Raw genomic sequence first — 21,827 nt, forward strand, 5'->3', positions numbered from 1 at the left:
TAGGAAGAATGTATGCAATGTGTTAATTATTAAAACTGTCCTACCAATTTGATTTGAAACTGTCTCATCGCTATTTGTTTCTCAATAGAATAATGGAAAAAAATAAAAAATAAAAAAAGAGATGATACCTACTTCTCCAGTTTTGCCACCTGTCTTCCGGTGGCTTAGGAGACATTGCTATACAGTTCCACACAAGTAGAAATAGCCTTATTCTGCCTTCACATCAGAAGGATAGTTACCTGGTTATATAATTCTGGCAGGAAAAACTAGTTTTTTCCCAAATTTGAAGGCATTAGGCTGTGATTGTGTGGCTTCCACCTTTATTCTTAAGCTATGTACTACCATATGATTTCCTACCCTTTTTTAATCTGTTTTCTCTTGGGGACTAGCTACTTGTTTATGTGTATATACATATGTATGTATGGAGCTTTTTGTTTATTTGTTTGTTTTAGGTAGAGTCTTGTTATGTAGTCTAGTCTGGCCTCAAACTCCCAGCAGCCCTTCTGCCTTAGCCTCCCAAGTGCTGAACTTGCTTGTATGAGCCACCAAGCCCAGCTGTCTCTTGGGAGCTTTTAGATCTTTATCGTCTTACCTCACCAGTATATTTTCTTTGAATCATTCTTTGTTATTTTACTTAGTACATGATGGGCCCTTGACTGAAGTAAATCCATATTATTCAGTTCTAAGAAATTTTCTTGAACTATTTCTTTTGTTATTTCTTCCACTTTTACTTTTGTTTCCTCTTTCTAGAGCTTCTTTTAGTTTATTATTGTACTTTCTACTTTAATCCTCTAATTTCCCTTTCTCTCTCTCTCTCTCCCTCCCTTCTTGCTTCCTTTCTTCCCTCCCTCCAGCTCCCTCTCTGTGTCATTTTGTGTAAGGCAATTTTGATTTTATATTCCAAGTCTTGTGCTGATCTTTAAATTTGTTTAGCCTATATTTAATTTCCATTGTAAAGCCTTTCATTCTTGTTTCATAGACACAATTCCTGCTCTTATTTCTGCCTCCACACTATACAAAATTCTATGTCTTCTTCAAGATTCAACTCAGAAAATACATGTTTTATAAGGGCTTACCAATCCTTCTAACTCTCTACATTGGGCAGGAATTCCATAGTACAATGTTATATTTTGTCTAACATCTTATTGTATTTATTTTGCCAGGTTCTAGGGTGCAGAGGATGCCTTCTAGAGCTATTTTCTAGGTTCTTCTTGTCCTTAACAAAGAACTGGACAAAACAAGCACAAAAGGTAGCAAGGTTTTGCATTTACTAAAGGTAGGAAAAGAGAAATATTCTCTGCAGAGTGGGTGTAGTCCAATGAAAAGGAGGAAAAGAAGTACACCCATCAGCAGGAGATCAGACCACTGTGGAGGAGAGAACACAGTGGCCGACAGTTCACAGGCAGCCAGCTTTTGTACCTCCCCTTCCTCAGACCAATGTCAGGTCTTGGCCACCCTGTCAGAAACCGGCTTGGGTTCTTATGAGAAGAATTAAAGATGGCGTCCTGTGGTGCCAGATGCAGGGCTTTAGGACCTGTCTCTCTGTGTACTTCCTGGGTCTCTATTATTGGTAGGTCACGCCTACTTGCTCAGTCGACTGGCCGTGCCCTAATCTCCTGCTTCATGTATGTTTGTGTTGCTTTCTCATGAGAGGTCAGCCTTATCTGCCCAGTTGTACCCATGCACATGTTAAGCACAGGGACTTCTCCTGAGAGATCAATATAAGAACCAAGCTTTAAAATTTAGTAAAGAGCTGGAGTATAAATTTGAAATAATCTTTCATAAGATAATGCCAAGATAAAAGTAAAGGATGAAAGGAAATGAAAGATAAAATTAGAAAATCAAACCAAAAGACCCAACATTAAACTTAAAGAAACCCTAGAAAATAAAAACCAGGTAAAAGAATGAATCAAAGTAAAGAAAATTACAAAGCAAATGATTCAGGAAGGTTTATTAATTTTAAAAAGTTTACTCTTGGGGCCTGGGAGGTGGCTCAGTGGAATAAGCACTTCCCTGGCAAGTGCAATAGCCTGAGTTCAATCCCCAGTTCCGCAAAAAAAAATAAAATAAAATAAAATAAAAATAAAAATAATTAAAAAAAATTTTCCTCTTTCTACATCAACCAGTGTCTTATGTAGAGTTGGAAATATAATAAATGGTAAACAACTATTTGTTGATTTGGCTTAAATGATAAGCTATGGTTAATCCCACCAAGACAGGCTCTGCAGTCAGGATTGATTGATTGATTGATTGATTGATTGATTGTGTATTTAGTACAGGGTCTCACTACACAAATGAGACTCTTAGTGATCCTCCTGTTTTCAGCCTCCTAAGCACTTGGATTACAGGCGTGCATCACCATGCCCAGTCTCATTCACCATCTCAGCGAGTCCTGGGGGCAGGGCTGGCACTGCATGCCAGGGATCCAACCCCAGTCCTTGTGTCTGCCTAAGCAGGTGCTTTAATCTACTGAGCTATCTGGCCAGCCTTAGGATTCTTTAAAGAGTATCAAGAACATAAATATTGGTCAAATAAGAGAAATGCAAAGTTTAAAGATTTTTGTAGTCTTTTCTTACTTCTAGCATGTTTCTCTGAACATATAACTCAATAGCAATGTTCCAGTGCCTCATTTTATTGTTTTTCTTGAAGCTATCAACTTAGATTTTATAGAGTAACATTTCTTATTTGTAGTACATTGGTATATAAATATTTAATTAAACTATGTAATTAAGCATCCAAGAACAACTGGCACAAATAAAACTGTAAACAAACAAAACTATGTCTAAACTCTTGTTGGCCTTCAGTCCATTGGTAGGAACCAAAAGGTTTAGGTATGTGGGACAGCATTCTGCTAGCCTTGGGCTTTTAGCTGCCCGAGGACATCAGTAGGTAGAAGAAATAACTGAATTTGACTGTCTGGTCAGAAGTTCCTCAACACAGTATCGATTGTACTCTAGTTTTTGGGCCTCAAGAAGAAACCTCTTCCAGAAGTGTACCTGAGCTCTTTACCTGCTTTTTCAGTCCAGGGCATACATAAGGAAGCCAGTTGGCATGGATCAGTGCCAAAGCCTGTGGTCTTAAATCAGAGCATAATGGTTCAACAATCTAGGTCTCATAGGAACCTAGATTCACTAAGCTTAGGTATAATTCTTTGGCCGTGAGTACCAAAAAGACAACAGAATTGTACCAGGCCCAGAAGCTGTGGCTTTTCACTTCTAGGATGTGATCTCATTCCTCTGCCCATTTCCAGCAGGTTGGGAAGGAAATACTGAGATATATCTGTGTCCTATCCCTTTTCTCCACCATTTTTTGACCACTTGGCATTGGAGGAATCAAATGAAATTCTCAAAGAGAAAGTAGCTCTTCCGCTGGCTGTGGATAACCCCTACCCCAATATGAATCACTTTGTATAATAGCAAGTCAAGTGGAACTGGGAAATCCTACTAGTTTCACATTCTTCTGTGAAGAGAAAATGCTAAATATAGATGGAATAGGTTGTTATTAATGGCAGGAATGAATACTTATATTCCTGTTGTTATATTGAAGTAGTCGGCAGCACATTGTAACCACCATAGTCACAAACATGAAGGAAGCCATTCTTTCTGTCCATTCTCCCTGGGGAAAGGCAGATTGTTCTATGAATAGAAGCTTGAGGAAAAACGATAGAGATTGCAGCTGAGGGGGCCAGCGAGATAGCTCAGCAGTCTAAAGCGCCTGCTTAGGCAAGCTTAGGCAAGCACAAGGACCACAATTCAATCCCTGGCACCACATGCAGTGCCATAATGGCCACAAAGAAAAAAGGAAGGAAGGAAGGAAGGAAGGGAGGGAGGGAGGGAGGGAGGGAGGGAGGGAGGGAGGAAATTGCAGCTGAAATGCTCTATACACATTTCCCAGATGACAGAAATATCAGCCCATTGGTAAGAGGAGGGTTATATCCGCAGGCTGCCAAAATGGAAGTGATCTAGTTGAGTCAGTTGCATGGTAAAGTCATGAAGTGAAAAGTTTACTGGTGCTGGTCTGTTGCAAAGCAATGTAGGACTGTGAGCTCAGTGAAAGTGGCAAACTTTACTATATTTTATAAAAATGTTAAGTGCACTTATTCTACCAGCCTCCTAGGTCTTTACCCTTTTCTAATGAGTTTTCTCTCTTCCATGGCTATTTCATCAGTGAGTAATTGACAAAGACATGTTTTATTATAGATTAACAGAAATTGCTTCTAACTTTCCTCCTTCAACACGGATTGTAATATTAAGTGGTCAGGGGTGTACAATGCTCCATCCTCAAGTGTTTGGCTCATTCTAGTTACATCTCTTCTTTGTTTTCGTGATGGTTCCGTGTGTCTGAGTCTATTTCTAAGTCCCCACTGAACTGACACCCTTCCCACCAGCCACCATCACTCTCGAATGCTGAGCTTCATTATGTCTTTAACAGGCACAGGGAGCTCCCTAGAGGTAGCACCTCTTTATGCATCTAGCTCTTTGCTGTCTCATTGGGCCGCACAGGGTCAGTCTTCACTCCCCAACAGCTGGGATGGGAAGCAGCTATCCATGGACCAGGTCTGTGGTTACCTCCATACTTGTCAGGAAGACCCTGTGGGAGTCGGTCTCCCAACTTTCTTCTGCATGTGGAGGACTGGCTTCACCTTTCTTAAATGCTTTTTCAGATACCCATGAGCAGTCCCCCAAGGATCCAGAATATCTTGAAAAACTTCCTTCTGCAAATATTTTCTCATTCTTCCTGAAAACTCTGACATCTTGGTCCACTTGCTTTTCCTGGGTTGGGAAAACTTTTAGAAACATGGGCATTGCACTTCCTTTTGGTAGAATAAAGTATTCTGAAAGTGACCTCAGAGAATATGTAGGCAGTTAGCACTGTTCACACCACAGCCAAAGTGTATGTGTTAGATGTGCTCATGAAGTGATGACCCTGACCACAAAGACCACTTTAAGACAAAAAATTTAAATCTATCCCTCCTCCATTCTCTTCCCCACTTAAAAAAGAAGAAAGATCTAGCACCTTCCCTCTCTTACTCAACAAATAACAGAATCCATTCAGTCAACTACCAACTACCATGGACTTGAGACTTGAGCTGAGATAATTCCATCACACCTCTGAGTAGAATCATCAACTCCAAACTGGCGGAAGAGTCTATGTTATCAAGTCCCTGTGTGACACTTCTCAACAGAACAAAGCAATAGTTCCAAGAGCTGTCATAGGTCATATTAAAAAGTATAGTAGTCTATATTCTCAACTATTCAGGAGACTGAGGCAGGAGAATCACAAGTTCAAGTTTAGCCTGGGCAGTTTAGGAAGTCTCTGTCTTAAATATAAAAAGGGCTGGAGCTAGAGCTTGGTGATAGAATATGTGGCTAGCATGCAAAAGGCCCTAGGTTCAATCCCCAGTACTGAAAAAAAAATAACAAAAGACCTTGCCCCTCCTATATTTTTTAAAACTGTATATAGGGAAAAAATGGTCTGTATCAACCCAAGAATATAATAACACTGCCTCTCTCTCCTTGTTTTAGGGAATGCTGTCGATTTTTTGGAGACAATGGCTTGACTTTGAAGGTGTTTTTTACCAAGGCAGCACCTTTCGGTGTTCTTTGGACACTCACAAACTACCTGTACTTACATGCAATAAAGAAAATAAATACTACGGATGTCTCCGTGTTGTTCTGCTGCAACAAAGCTTTTGTGTTCTTGCTCTCATGGATCGTTCTCAGGGACAGGTTCATGGGAGTGAGGGTAAGTTCCTTGTTATCTGTCTTCCTCCCTCACTCAGTCATGTCAACCACAACCTGCCCATTGGCTTGCTTAGCTCCATGTGCTGGACTGCGAGCAGAGCTGCTGGCCAGTGTCCTGATTTGCAGCAGAAAAAGGGGCCCTCAGAGGGCTCGGTTCTTGGTGTGCCTTGCAAACCTTCTTGCTTGCAAACCATACAAGACAAGCATCCATTAAAGCACCTTTCATTTCAAGCATTTCAACAAGCATTCCCTAAAGTGTGTGCTGGTTGGGGACCCAACCCACAAATGGCCATGTGTTCCGCTCTCCGCATACTCGCTCACTCCCCCATGGCAGCTTCCCAGGCCGCAGCACATGGCATGACTGCCCTGCAGCCTGGAGCTTTCTGCCGACGCTGGAGATCCCACCTATCCATGCAGGTGTGTGGGTGTGGCCCTCTGCCTAGCCCATGTGTCACAGCCCACGGGAGCCAGACACATTCGTTCCAAATCCGATCTGGGGGAGTAGTAGGTCAACTTCCTTCATCCTGCAGATGTGGGCCGAATGAAATTACATTGCTTGGATTGTTGTGCATTTTTCAAGCAAAACTTAGTAAAATACAAAGCTAGTCAGGTTTCATAAAAATTGTAGGAAATATAATGTGAATGCACTGTCAAGTACTAACTGAAATATGGAAAGTCCACACTCCAGGTAAAAAGAGCAGGTGACCTGCAGCATGGACAGGATCCTAGTGGCTTCTTCTTGGCTTACTGTAGTGGCAGGAAATGCTATTGCCCACCATCACCTTGCCATAGACCAGGACAGAAAGCACTCCAGCTACATCACCAGCTCCGCTGTTGTCACAGTGCATCTCTTACTTTTTCCTCTCCTGTGATGGGCAGCAAGGTCTAAATCAGTACCAAAAATCTGGGAAAATAAATCCCATGTGTATACCTTAATTCAAGGCATACTGGGAACCTATATGGGGACCAGCAGGGCCAGGCTTCAGGCCCTGCACTTCCGGTCCCTGTCTCAAGGTTCTGGGAACAATGACATCACCCTAAAGGTGGGTCCCCACCCACCCACGTTACTCAAACAGCAGTGGGGACATGAGTCAACTGCTGTGTTGTATTTTTAGCTTGCAGTAGGGGGAGAATTTGTTTTGAGACTTAGTGTTAATTTTGGAGTAAAAACTAACTCCCTGGGCTACCACCCAGAAAAGCCTTCAGCAAACAAATGATCTAATGCATCTCTGCAAGGACTATGGATGCCCTGCTGTCACTCACTCCTGGGCTGCCTGACTCAAAACTAAGGACAGGGGTGTCCCCAGGCCACTGCAAGCCATCATGCCCTTCCTGGCTTTATTCTGATGCACAGAGACAAGAGAATTGGAACTTTTTTGTCATAATTCAGATGTCCCAAGCAAATTAAAAATAAGACCTTAATACTGGAGAGAGATAGTTGAAGGCAATGTTGTATCTCACATAAGGAAATAGAACTTTTTGAGCTTAAGAAATGGAGGTATTAGAAAGTTTGAAGTATTCCCAGACCCACAGAATGCAGGCGCAGCCCTTCCAAATCTTTTCTGCCTTGCTACTTATGGATAGGGGGCCTCCTCCAACATCGCTGAGCTGTGATGCAATCTAGCCACATGGAACTTGACCCAGTGGTCTCAGATACCCACTAAATGCTATGTAACATTTTGTGCCGAAGGACTCCAGTACTAGCCCAGTGCTGCCTTGGGAGATCCTTATGCTGATGTTGCTATTGTAACTTGTGAATACTCGGAGTGTTTCTTGGGAATAAATGGCTGATCTCCTAAGGGCTTCCTGATGCAGTGATGTGGCAGGGAGGGTTTCCTGGGTTCTTCAGGAGCTCAGAGATTAGCAACATCTGTGAAACTAAAAGCTTTCCTTTCATAGCAGATAGAGATTGGGGTCCAAGGTAATAAATGTTTGCTCAGATCACTCAGCCTTCTCCCAGACTTCCACGTTTGCTAGCATCCTCTACTGGGAGCTTCCAAAGACTGAAGAAAGCTCACCTGGCTCCCCATTCTGAGGAGCTATGAAGGATGTACCCATGAGGCAGGTTGCAGAGAAGACTTGCACCATCAAGGCAGGTGTAGCTCCTGAGGAACATGGAAAGGCCTTGTTCACAAACACAAATCCAAAAAGATGCAAATATGCTTTATAATGCTTGGGATGAGGGTGGTTTCCAGCATCAGAGGGAAAGAGCTGTTCAGCTGCCTGTGGAAACTGTTTTCTGTCTCGTTGTGTACTTGTGTGTGCAAGACCAGTTCTTGTGCAGTGGGGAGGTGCTCAAGCTAGTCACGTGCCTAGGGTGCAGCTCTAGCCTTACAAGCTGTCAGACCTTGAGTAAATTTCGCTAAGCCTTAGTTTGCCTCGATCTTCAAAGTGGACAGAACAGTACCACGAAGAGAACAGCTGTGCAAGTAACATAAGCAGGTATATCCTTGGCGCATAAAATGCTAGCAATATAAACTTTCCTCAGTGTTCTTTTTACTCCTTCTCAATTGAAAGAGGTGGATGGATCAATCGCAGGCTTTTGATGGTGTCAGAGGCTGGTGAATACTCAGGAAGGCAGTTTTGTTTGTCAAAGGCAACAGCGAGACAAAGCAGGAAGAGTCTGAGGGCACAGAGCCCACCACTGTGACCAGACTGGGTGAGACCACAGCTCCACTGCAAGGGATTGCCCAGGACTGTCCGTGGCAGGGCTTTCACATGGTGTTGAGGGGGAAGACAGAGCCAAAAGGTCACCCTCCCTGCGTAGGGATCATCCATGCTGGCTCAAGCCCCAGTGGCATGTTGCTGGGGGCTGGGATGCTGAACATTTTCCAAGATCAATTCCATTCTCAGACTACAACGGTGTTTCTAGTAATCAAAATGCACTAAGCACTTCCAAAGGGCCATTGCTGGTTGCAGACTCTCGTGTCAGACCCTGGATGGTAATTCTGCAGCCTGAGCCTAGCACAGACGGAGGGGACACAGAAGGCAGGAAGCAGGAACGGATCAGAGTTGCTCAGTTGCCCCAAATCCTAACGTTCCTTGGGCCAGTGAGAGCAGTCCAGACACCATGGAGAAGAGGTTTCAGGAAAGTGTATTTGTAAGATTAGCCTATTTTGTTTCTCTTTTGCAAAACTGCCCCACACTGTACAACCTAAAAAGGCATCCAGATTGGTTCTTTGGGGCAGAGAATGTGCAGCCTGCCAGTTTGAGCAAGCTGAGGAGGCAGCTATGACCTTCATGATGGGTAACACAGGCCTTCCTATCTCATTGCTCCTGGGTCCCTCCTTCCCCTTTGAGCCCATTCTGTTAGCACCACAGTTGCTGGGACTCAGATCCCAGCCAGGACACTTGACAGCAGCCGTGTGTGCCTCTTCCCTCTCTCCATTGAGTTGTCCCCAGGTGAAGCAGAGGTGGTGGCTCTCGGCAGTGCTATTCTAGGGCACTGTCACCCAGAAATGCTTGTTTCAGGATAATCCAGTGGGACAGGAGGGGTAAGGAGGAGGCACGTCAGTGTGTGCTTGTCCTTTTCCACAAGCAGATGCAGCACCTCCCAGGGGACTATGTGGGAAATTACAGATTAAACTGCACCAGCCCTCTAGACAGCCCACTGCAGCATTGGAAATGGTTTTCAAGGGAGAACCAAGAAGTTCGAGTGCCTTAGGATGTGAACAGATAACATAAATAGGCATGTGCTTTTGGGGGGTTTTTTGTTTGTTTGTTTATGTGGTTGGTTTGGTTTGGTTTTTTGCCGGTAGTGGAGATTGAACCCAGGGCCTTCACCGTGAACTAATGCTAAGCCTCTTTTTTATTTTTTATTTTGAAAGAGGGTTTCCTTAAATTGCTGTGTTGCCCAGCTGGGCTCAAACTTGCAAGCCTCCTGGGCCAGCCTCCCAGAGTGCTGGGATTACAAGGGTGTGCCGCCACCCCATGCTAAGTATATGCTTTATATGACAGAATACAAATCTTCAAGGGAATCCAGGCTGGAGGAAGCTCCCAGGCTCTGGACTCAGGTCTGCTCTGAAGGATCCTGAGAATAAGGAAGGGCCCTGCTCCCCCGCGAACTCGGCACCTGTCTAGGGTCTCACATCCCTGCACAGCTGCTGAGGCCCACAGACCCACCACACCCCATTCAGAGATTTGTGACTTGTGGCTGGGGCCCAAAGAGGTCACCATCCCTGATCCACCTGCCAGAAGGAACCCATGGGGGCTCTGACATGTGGCTCCTCACTGACCTAAGTGGGGAGCCTCTTCCCCTTACTCTGGCTCCTCCAGCTCCTCTCTGCCAGTGCTCTGATGAGCCCTGCTTAAGTGGAAGCTTTTAGCTGCTTATTATTTAATCAGTAGCAGAGAGGAAGAGGCTAGAAACCTGCCCAGCAAGTCATGGGGAAAAGATAACCTGTTCTTCATTCCCCCAACTTCAGCCAGAAGTTGCAAAAGACTTCAGCAGTTTTTGGAGATGCACAGAATCATGGGAAGTTTGGCTCTTCTCTTCTCCCTGTCTTTTCTTTTCTGTGTTCTTCTCTTAGGGCACCATGTCTTGATGCTTAGCCAGGCTGAACTGTTCTGAGCAGCATCTTCGCATCACGTATGGCCTCTGGGGCAGACGCCACCTCATCTTCATCTGCTTGTCACTTGCCCCTCTTGTCCTCTGGTGGGAGGGATGGCTGCTTAATGTCTTACACCCTCTGCGACTTTCTCTTAGAGAACAGTCGTATGTGGTCCACGGAGCCCCTGAATGTGAAGCATCTGCATGTGTGTGGTGCAGAGGGATGCAGCTGACTGTAGTGAATGACTAAGGCAGAAAAGAGAAGCAGACAGATGAGGACTAGCTTAGGCACAGGACACCATCCACCCTCTGGGCCTGTTTTATAGGCACATGTGGTGTTATATAGACGTAACGCATGAAGGACGAATCAGAACTGTGCAACTCAGATACCCTATGTGAAGTTCAAGCACATGAGCTCTTACTAACCTAGAAACCAATGGCTGAACCCACTGAGGAAGCCTCAGTCTGCATCCCTGAGCCCAGCCAGTGACAGCTTCCTAGGCTCCCCAGGCTGTCCTGTGTGTATCAATTAACACCAACTTTGCCATCAGACACCCCTGAAATCAGTGTCTGCTTTTCCACACAGCAGGGCTGTGGCTATGGGCAGATTATTTAACCTCTGTGAGGCAAGTGTTCATGTCTGTAAAATGAGGCAGATACTCTGTATCTCTATCTTGAGGATAAAATGAGAAAACTCATAAAATAAATCTTAGGCACTTGGGGCCAGGGAGATGGCTCAGCAGGATAAGCGCTTGACTGGCAAATGCAAGGATCTGAGTTCAATCCCCGGTTCTGAAAAAAAAAAAAAAAATCTTAGGCACTTGATGCTACAGACAGCTAACATCGATTTTGAATGACCCATACAAGGACACATCTCTTGGTAAACTCAGCAGTTGAGACTTGGCTGCGCGTATCTGTTCTGCTGGGCACACCCTGCCTAGGAGCTAAAGACAGAGCTACTCCAGCAGTCACAATGCTGCCTACAGCCCTCACCAGATGCTGTGCGCCATCAGACCCCATTACTCTCTCCTCTGTGCCTTTCCTATTGAAATACAAAATTATAGAGCAAGGTCACATGAGGTCACCTTTGGGCGGTTTCCAGGTGTTATCCAGGGACTTTTAACCAGGTCTTGTCATGACAAATTAACCTGTCACCAGAATGAGGTATCAGCAAGTTTCCAAGAGTCACAGTGACTTGCCGTGGCCTGAGGCTGAGCATGCCCCACTCCTGGCTGCCACCCGCTCAGGTCCTTGGTCATGCCAGCTTGGCTAAGTGACTCTCCAAGCAGCAGTGAGCATGTCCATGGGGTACCCCTACCTGTCCTTCCCCAGGAGGCCCGGGATGGAGATGCCACCTTCCCCCATGAACACTTCCAGCTGACTGGCCTCGTGTGGCCCATCTGACTCCCCGCCAGGGCCCTGACCCAGTTTCCTTCCACCCATCCAGATCGTGGCTGCCATCCTCGCCATCGCGGGCATCGTGATGATGACCTACGCCGATGGCTTCCACAGCCACTCCGTCATCGGCATCGCTCTGGTGGTGGGCTCTGCATCCATGTCGGCTCTCTACAAGGTATGAGGGGGAGCAGCTTGGCAAGCAGGCTAGTTCTTGGCCAGCCAGAGTGGGAGTGTTTCAGGGATGGGCTTCGCTCTAGGGAACCCCAGATGGCACCAGTGCTCTGAGGACTCACTGCTGTTTTCTGTGCATAGGAAGTGGGTGGAGAGCACCAAGCAGGCCCAAGCAGCCAGCTTTGGCTGTCTGAACTTTTCCACCACTGATCACACCCTTGCAGCAGCTGAAGTAAGATGCGTGGTGCTGCTGGGCTGGCAGATCGGTAACCAACATTATTTGGTGGGTGGAGGAGGACCCAGACCCTCTGAGGCTGCCCAGTGTTGGCTCAGATGAGTTCCCACACACAAGACTAGGCCCCTTTGTCACTTAACTCTGACCATATCATGGGCTTGGTGGCCAGCAAGCCGCATGGCTCCATCTTGGATTCAAACATTGCAGTAGGCTCAGTGAGCAGACGCATCTTTTGACAGCACATTCAATAATATGAGAAAGCATTTCCTCACTGCAGGTCTAGGAGCAACAAGCACAGTATTTACTCCCACCCTGGGGTCCCTAGCTCCATTCGCCCCATTTCAACTGGCCAAGCCTCCTGCTTGCTCTCTCCTCTCACTTCCCCTCTCTTCTTTGGAGTACAGTAGACAATACAGCTACTTTTAGGTCTCAAGTTAGGAAACTGACCTGAAGGACTCAGTGAGAAATGTGACTTGAAATAGAGATAGAGATAGAGATAGAGATAGAGATAGAGATAGAGATAGATAGATAGATAGATAGATAGATAGATAGATAGATAGATAGATAGATCTTTGAACTCAAGACCTTGCGCTTTCCAGGCAGGTGCTTGTGCCACTGAGCCATCTCCCCCACCCCTTGTGACTAGCTTTGAGACATATCAGCCCTTTGTGATCCAGACAGCTGATTAGAGACCCTCTAAGGCTGTATAAAGTATTAAGCACTGTATAAAGTCATAAGGAAAAGCAATTTTATCCCAGCTCTATGAACACCATGTGCTAGGGCTTCTGGAAAATGAAACCATTTGCCTTCTCCTCCTTCAGCTCCATGCCCTCTCCACCCACACGTACATTGTTTTCTTTCCCTGGAACACATTTCACAAGGGGGTGAGATAGATGAGCGTCACTGTAAGAATTCAAGGCCACTCTCAAACGCAGAACACACCACAAGGCTCAGCTCTGCCTTCGTCAGCTGTGTGCTCGTGGTGGAGAAGGTGGAAATGCCGTCCACAAAAAGCACAATATTCTGACTCAGATTCCTGATGCCGCATCCTTGGCCACCTGAAATTTGTCCAGAGGGACTAGCTGGCAGGCTGCAGGGCTGTCTCTCCCTTTCACACTCCCTGCATGCATGCCAGGACACCTCTGTGTGAGGTGTGAAATGGCTGGATGAGGACAAGGTGCGAAAAGCCAGAGGGACATCCACGTAGAGACACACGTCAGCGAGAGCACTAAGCTACAGCTGGAGGGGACCTTGGGCCTCTCTAAGTCCAGCCACTCCAGCCCTCCTTCTCCTGATCTTCCAAGTGTCCAAACTGATGCCAGCGAGAACAGGAAGAACAGATACAGGAAGTCAAAGTTCAGTGTGTTCCGCTGAAACCCGTGGTCTTTCCATCCCAGGGGCGGTGGGACAGAGCAGGTGAGAAAATCCCTGCACTTCACCTCTAGAGAGAAGATCTCTACTGCCAAAGCCCATTTTCTTGGGGTAACAGCTTCACATGGTGCATATAGGTTCAGGGCCCTGAGGAGCTGTGTAGTCAGGGCTGTTATATCAGTTGCCATAGATGAACACAATGAAGACAAGTACCAACTAGTGTGGATACCTGTGACTCTCGAGAAGGTTCTCCAGCTGCATTCTGTATTGCTCTGTGATGGAGATGCAAGTATGTGGCCAGAGGCCCACAGGCCTGGCCCCACAATCCCTGAACTGGTGGCCCAGTGAGGTAAACTTTACCTGAACCATGGCCATCCATACTCTAGTGCAGCCCCAGCTGTACCAAGCACAAACTGCCTCACCAAGCTGGAGCCTGAGGGAGCCCTGACCCTCCTTCCTTCTCCACAGGTTCTCTTCAAGCTCCTGCTGGGCAGCGCGAAGTTTGGAGAAGCTGCCTTATTCCTTTCCATCCTGGGTGTGTTCAACATCCTCTTCATCACCTGCATCCCTGTCATCCTCTACTTCACCAAAGTGGAATACTGGAGCTCCTTCGATGACATTCCATGGGGAAACCTTTGTGGATTTTCCATTCTCTTATTGAGTAAGTTGTGCTACCTTGTCCAGAACCCCCAGAAAACAGTGATGTACAGAGCGCTTTGGAAGCCTGTGTTCTGAGAGAGAAAAATAGGGTTCCCTGTTGTCTCAAGTTTCTTGCGATTTTTCAAGATTTTTGTGTTTGTAAAGTTTTTCCAGAACCACAGTCTTTGACATGGTGGCAGTGATCATTGCCACCCTGCTAGGGAGTTGACGGCCCAGTTTCTTGCTTGTTCCCCATGAGTGACCATGGGCAAGGAGCTGTGAATACTCAAGGAACTCTTAGAATGTTGTCTGAATGTCAGCTTTCATTAAATATGATCAGATGTCATTATGATTGTCATCATCCTTGTCACTTACTGGAAGGCCACCTCGAGGCAGAAAATCAACAAACAGGCTCTCAGCAGAATCCTCTAGAAACCCACACCACAAAGTTCCCAGTCCTACAGCCACCCCAGAAGTCACAGCCAGCAGCAAAGCAAATCTGTCCAGAAGGCCCCATCCTCTTTCTCCTACTGTGTCCCAGCTTCTGAGCTGCTTTTCCCTTCTTAGCTCAGGAAAGAGAGCGCCTTGAACAGTCACAGTACTGTTCCCTAATCCCAAATCTTCGCACCCTGTGCAGAATCCCACAAAGGGTCCTTATGACTCCTGCTCCAGCCTCCCCCAAGAAATGGTGCTTTGCAAAGTCACTGAGGAGGAAAAGAACAGGGTAGTCATAAGTAATATCAACTTTCTCTGTTTCAGCATTCAATATTGTATTAAATTTTGGAATTGCTGTTACATATCCCACGCTGATGTCTCTCGGAATCGTCCTCAGTGTTCCTGTGAATGCAGGTAATGCCAGGTAGCTTTCCTTTGCTGCTTGTCGAAAAACACACAGGGCAGAGACTTATGCACACGCATGTATCCCCCACACACACACACATTCCCACATACAAATACTCTAACATTCACACTCACGTATCTTACTGTGTCTGGTATATAACACATATGTAATCTTTTGCAAAAGGAAAAAAAAAAAACATTTAGCTAAAAAATTGATGTTCGGTATATTCCCGTGGCGTTTTCTCCATGACAGTTTGATTTTCATGTATCTCCCCCCAAGATACAGAAAGTCTAAAGTTATCTCAATTCTAATTGCCATGAGGAGTGGAAATGAATATCATCAGTATTTTTACTAAGGAAAACCATGCCTCAAACAATTACATTTTTCAAGTGTCTTTCTGGAGGAGGAGAAGATGTGCTTAGGGTGTGATGCAGCACTTTCCCCTTCTGCCTCCTGGGAGAAAGCAATGGAGCCCTCTGCCGGAGACCAGAGCTGACTCTGTCCTGCCCTGGGGCCTCCTTGCCAACACACAGCTGAGGACTCTCCCAAGCTTCTGTTACCCCGCACCTCAGCTCAATCCTCTTCCTAGCTCATGCTGCTTTGCACTTTATGAGTTTTTCCCAGTATCCCCAGCTCACACCCAGCCTCCCTGCGCGCAGCTCTCTGCCAGGAAAGAGCCCCCCCGCCCTTTCCAGAATATTCTTGCCTGGAGTACAGCTTCTTTCTAAGCTATCTCCTAAAACTCTCCCTTCTGGACCATTAGCCTCCTAGGGAAGCAGTCCTTATCCTGTTTGCAGCGGTTTTATACATGACTGAAGGTCCAGGCCAAAGAAGGTCTCCTCATTTTCTAAGTTTTTCCAGGCATCTGGTTCCTTACTCTTGACATGTTCTATAGGAGACTTGCCTGGCTCGTCTCTTACAGCAGTGTGCTTAGGTCTGGAGGGGCTTTGAGACACTGTACTCAGCATCCCTTCAGCTCCACAGCCCCCACTCACCCATCCCAGGGTCTTCACCTGCTCCTTAGTGGACCACCAAAGACCTTGCCTGCCTAGGATACTTCAGACGATATCAGAACAGAGTAGAGCTCCTGCACAGCTGGCAGAAAGGTAGCCCATCCTGAAAGCGTCTCAAAAGTATCTTATCAACACGCTCCCCCCAATTCTTTGAGTCTTTAACTTACAATTACTGGAGGTTCTTAGCACGGGAAGGCATATCGTCCAGGTGGGTCTCCCATAGAAACTTACTTTGACTGTAAGCTTTAGCCAGGTGCTTATGAAATTAATCAGAATCACTTCTTACTACTGTACCTACCAGCACCACAAGCAGTTTAATAAGGTGTTTCAGGCCGGTCTAAAGCCTGACAGGAGGAGAGAAACAAAGAAAACTGTGTCTTATCAAGCTTGTCAGAAAAGAGCCATTGCTTGCCTTTAGGGCTTGCCTCACACCTGCCCATGGCACCACGGAGTGACTGCTCCCACCTGGTGACTAACACAATGTACTGAAGACTAAAAATATTGCTGAATGATGGTGGAATAAAGAGGTGCCAAAGGGCTCTTGCCAATGTTTTCCCACATTTAACATTTATTCCCCTGAATCTTTTTCTGCTCATTTGCTAGAGCAGGGGGAAGTTAGGAAGGGAGAAGGAGCAGGGGGAGGAGGAAAAGTAGTTGGGACTGAGACAGGCCTGACCCAGCAAATGCTGGGCCCCAACCCCAGCCCACTGTCCAGTAAGTCACCATTTAAAAGCTGCACACTGGGCGCTGGGGAGATAGCTCAGCAGTCTAAGCTCCTGCCTGGTAAGTGCAGGGGCTATGCCAGCCCCAGAACCCCAGGTGCACCAGCCACCAAAGCTGGGCATGGTGGCACATGCCTGCAATCCCAGTGCTGGGGAGGCTAAGACAGGAGGATCACTATGAGTGCGAGCTGTGTAGTGAGACTCTGTACCAAGTAAATAAATAGCTGCCCACTGCAAAGTCTATGGTTCTCTTTCCCAGGAGAGCATGACAAAAGCTCCCTTTGCAGCTTGTGTGAAAGGCTCTCTCCCAAATGTGTGATGACAAGAAAGAGAAAGAAAAACCCACCACGGAACAGGAAGGGACCTCAAGAGCACAGTGCTTATAAGCGCTAGCTGGGTTGTCAGGAGAGTGGCAATCTGTAGTTTTATAAGCTGATATGAGTCTGCCTCCCATTTTGTTCCTTACTTAATATGAACTGGGAAGGGCCATGAGTCCAGAGGCCTTTCATATTCCCTCATGGAAGGCAAAGGCTCCAAGGCACTAGCGCCTCATGCTGATTAATGCTCAGAGAGGAGCAGGAACTCAGACTTATCTTTCAGGAACTGGTTCAGGTTTAGCATTCCAAACCTATGTATATATCCCCAGATTCTCTTTCTTTAATTTTCTTTCACCCACAAATCAGTGCTTAAACTCAAAAGCCAGATCAGTTTGGGAAGGCAAAATACAAGTGAAAGGCTTCAGGCCAGACCAGCTCTAGGGAGTTCAAGGCAATGCACTCAATGGAGGCAACCTTACCCTCCTGGAACAAGTACAGGGGGAGTGTGCAGCCCCGGAGGACCATGGGCTGCCCAGGAAAGCTGGGTGCTCCAACATCTCTGGTCCTGTGCCTCCAGCCCGGCTGTCAAGTAACCAGAGCTCTGTCTCCCACAGTGGTGGATCACTACACCAGTCAGATAGTCTTCAACGGGGTTCGGGTCATCGCCATCATCATCATTGGTCTGGGCTTCCTCCTCCTGCTCCTGCCAGAGGAGTGGGACGTCTGGTTGATCAAGCTGCTCACCCGACTCAAAGTGAGGAAGAAGGAGGAGACAGCAGAGGGTGGTGCGGACCTGGGCTCGGGGCCCCAGAACAGGAGCAGAAGAGCCCGCCCTTCCTTTGCACGCTAGGGCTGCGCCTCTGAGACTCTGGGGAAGCCCCAGCGGTTATGATTTGGTCTTCTGCTGGGAGGAGACTCGGTGGGTTAAGGTGTACATACCTGTACAGTTTTGGTAATCTGCAGTAAGTTCTACGGTATTTATTGGCATGTCCAACTTGCTTGCACTTTCCACATCAGACCTTCCACTTATGGAAACCAATTCAATACGGTAGAGAAAAAGAACCTCTCAGCGCTTTTTCAATGAATGTAAAGTAGGTTAAAATGAGCCTTGCATCGACCGCTTTGGAAGACAGGCGTGTTTTGAATCTTAGCAACTGAAATGACATTGTACACTGTGATTATTTTTCAGCTATAGTAGGTCATATTTTGTTTTATATCAGAGCTGTACTTTTAATTTTAAGAAATTTCAATGAACCAAAAGATAACTGTCAGTTAATCTGGATGGATGGATGGATGGATGGATGGGTGGGTGGGTGGATGGGTGGGTGAGAAGAGATGAAACAGAAAAAGATAATGGACATGACAACCATCACAGAAGAGGCCTGTGTGGGCCACAGGGAGGGAAGGAAATCCAACCCCAGCTGGCCTGCACTCTTGTGTCTTCGGGAGATCATGCAGGAGAATTTATAGTGCCTTCTACAGAATTTTCGTCTTTACCTATGTGAAGCGAGGTGACATTCTAAGTCACTGGCGCCGTCTTATAATTTAGATGTAGAAATCTTTAGAAACAAAACTATTTATGTGTGCGTATATGTACAAAAATAATGAAGCTGGTGACCAGTGTATTGGGGACATGGTTGAAGGGATACAATATGCATAGAAGGCAGATATGCTGGAATGGAGTTGCTGGTGGCTTTTACTTCAAGACCAAGACTGAAAAAAAAAATATTTACTGCATCTGTAAACCTTTTTATGAAACTTTTAAGCACCAGGCTGTTTCCTTACACAATTTAGGTCAGCCAGAAAATTCTATCTGTGATAGATCTGTAAAGAGGGACCTGGGGTTAGAGTTTACTATTTTTGAAGTTTACATTGTTACATATGAAATGGAAACATTATTTTGAAATGTTGTCATAACCCAATGGTGCATTCTGTAACCATGGAGTCTTTAGTTTCCTGGGGGAAAGGGGCATTCATGACCTGAACTTTTTAGCAAATTATTATTCTCAGTTTCCATTACTGTTTGGCCAAACAGATTAATAAAATATTTGAAAAAAAAGCATTGAGTGTGGTCTTGGTGGCCATGTCATCACTTCCTACTGTGAGGGTCCTGTACGGCTTTTCCTCATTGTACACCTGTCTCCTGGCACCTTCCAGGCAGGTGAGCCCACCCCACCACCCAAGGGATGGTAATGCTTTCTATAGCACAGACCTGACTTGTGCAAACATGAGGTGGAGAAGAGCCCCCAGGCGTTACAACAGCAGTGGCGTCATTCCTTGTCCCGCTACCATCTGCCCTTCCTTTGGCTCCATAGATCTCCTGCCGAGCCCCCTTTTCAGAGTGTTCCTCCACAGGCTCACGCTGGCCGTGAATTCCCCCTTACTGTGCTATCCCTTGTTTCTAACACATTTATCCTGTCATTCTTGCCCTTTCCTGAAGTAGTCCTCAAGTCCTCTTTCACGATTGTCTTTACTTGTGCTGTCGTGGCTGCCTTGGTATCTTGAATCAATTCAAAATGTTTGCCTTCCATGGTTATTTTGAATTAAAGGAAGAGCCAGAAGTTTCACAGTGCCAGATCCTGGGAGTAAATGACACGAGGACGCGCCATAATGTTTTTACAACCTCCCCTTTCCATCAGATGGCACTCAGCAGCAGCATCCAGTATAATTTTTAACATGATTTGTAAAGACACTCACAAAAGAAGACTTCCAGAACTGCTTCAGAAAGTGGCACAAGCAATCAGATAAGTTCATCAAAGTGAGAAGTATTGTGAGGCAGGATTAATGTCCATGTGTTTTTATTGTAATGAAATTTTAAAATTTAAATATTTGTCATATGTTGTAATCACCATTATATTTCTCTATAAGCCAAGACATGGAGACATTAGAAAGTGTTACCCTAGAGTATGCAAATCTCCCCTGGGCGAGAAAGACTTGACATTCCCAAAGACTGTCTGCACATCCATGTTCACAGAAACAATATGCCCAACCACCAAAGGGTAAGAAACAAGTGCACAGATGGATAGATAAACAATACGTGGCCCACACAAACAGTGGGGTACCATTTAGCCAGTTACCTGCCGCCTGCCACCACAAGGAGCCTTGGGGTCAGTATGCTAGATTAAACAAGGACAAGTGCTGTATCTGCTTACAGGAGGTTCCCCAGAAGTCATCCTTAGGGACGAGAGCAGGCTGGGGTTGCCAAGGGCTTGGGTGGGTGGGTGTTGAAAGAGGACAGAGTCTCAGCTTAGGAAGATGAGAAAGTTCTGGAAATAGAGCGGAGTGTTGGCAGCACAGTTATATGAATGTTCTTATGCTCAGAATGGCATGCTGTAAAATGTTAAGAATCTTTATATTTTCCCAGACTTAAAAAAAAAAAAACACAAAAAACTATAAAGGATGCTGTTATAGTTTTGCTATTACATATATGCCAACTCTATATGAAATAAAAAAGACTACCTCTCTATACTCTTTTCAGGACATATAAACTTAAGAGGGGTGAGGAAGGGGTAAGAGTGGGTTGAGAAATTCTTTTCAGAAAGAACATGACCACACATACATGCACAGGGGTGGGGGTGGGGGGCACCAGGATGTACTACAGCCAATCTGGAGGAGACTCATAAACAGAAAATCCTAGAAAGGAGCTCTGGATGGTGGCCCCGTGTGTGCTTTGGGAAGCAGGGTCCACCCTGCTCCAGCTGGGGAATGATCCTCCCGCTAGCGCCAGGCCAGGAAGCAACTGAGTGTTTCTAGTTGGCTTCTTTGAGGAGTAAAGGCAAGGCGCAGGCACAATGAGGGGACCCAGACCTCACAGCTGCCGGCTGCCGGGAAGACCCAAAGCTCCCGGCAACTCCCAGTCCTCCTCTTTCCTTTAGCACATGGCTGAAAGAACAAAGGCCATGAACTCGCCTGCTGCCGCCCTTCCACGCTGAAGTGGAGCTATCTGGGAGAGCCCCCGTCTGCTGGGAAACCCCACACTCCTGCCCTCCTGAGCATCCTGGGCTCCCGCAATATGTGGGTCCGTGCTTCCTACTTCTTCCAAACAGAACCTTCAGATTCACAAAGTCCCAAAGCGCCTTCCAATACATTTGCAGTTTAAGACTACAAGACACCATTTCTATTATTTGAGCCCAAGGACTCTGAAGCAGGATGAGAAAAAGCTGAGACATTCAAAGAAAAGGTAGACTTTCCTTTATTTGTGGTTGTTTCTCTTTACTTTCTGGTATTGATGCTACCCAGAGCTGGGCCACTGATGTCCTGGGTCAGACTGCCTTTTTTAAAAAAAAGATGGGCAGGGCCGGCCAAATAGCTCAGCGGATTAAAGTGTCTGCAAGCAGGAGCAGGGGCCAGGGGTTCGATCCCCGGGCCTGCATGCCGGCCCCGCCCCCTGTGGCGAGCTGAGACCCAGCGGTTGAGTCTGTGTGGTGGCGCGCGCCTGTAATCCCAGCTCTTGAGAGGCTGTAAACAGGCGGATCACTACAAGTCCTGTCTAGTAGTGAGACCCTGAACATCCTGTAGACCCTTACCTAAAAATACAAGATAAATAAATAAATAGGTAAATAGGACTTGTAAGAAATTCATCAATACAGGGCCGTGGAGATAGTTCAGCCGACTAAGCGCCTGCCTACACAAGTGCAAGGCCCTGGTTTCAATACCCGGCGCCACAGACCCCTCCAGCCCCATTCCCAGGCACACTGAGCCTGCCACCAAGACCTGTAATCCCAGCACTGTGGAGGCTGAAAACCTCCGCCTCGCCCTGCTGGCGTGCTGCTTCTGCCGTGGGGCCAGCCGGCTAAGAACTGCACCCACGGAGACCGTGAGTCGAAG

At 46.4% G+C, this 21,827-nt stretch overlaps 1 protein-coding gene across 1 annotated transcript in view; it reads left to right on the top strand.

Annotated features, from left to right (window-relative positions):
- The window catches only part of Slc35f3 (solute carrier family 35 member F3), a 70,434-nt gene extending 52,142 nt beyond the window's left edge, over positions 1-18,292 (top strand). The window contains exons 2-6 of the mRNA XM_023700858.1: positions 5,526-5,745; positions 11,741-11,866; positions 13,937-14,129; positions 14,867-14,956; positions 17,615-18,292. Of these exons, the coding sequence (XP_023556626.1) occupies positions 5,526-5,745; positions 11,741-11,866; positions 13,937-14,129; positions 14,867-14,956; positions 17,615-17,850 (865 nt within the window). The 3' untranslated portion in view covers positions 17,851-18,292. The remainder of the gene's footprint in view (positions 1-5,525; positions 5,746-11,740; positions 11,867-13,936; positions 14,130-14,866; positions 14,957-17,614) is intronic.
- The last annotated feature ends 3,535 nt before the right edge of the window (positions 18,293-21,827 follow it).

Source organism: Octodon degus, unplaced genomic scaffold (assembly GCF_000260255.1).
Source record: "Octodon degus isolate 3935 unplaced genomic scaffold, OctDeg1.0 scaffold00127, whole genome shotgun sequence".
Taxonomy (NCBI): Eukaryota; Metazoa; Chordata; class Mammalia; order Rodentia; family Octodontidae; genus Octodon; species Octodon degus.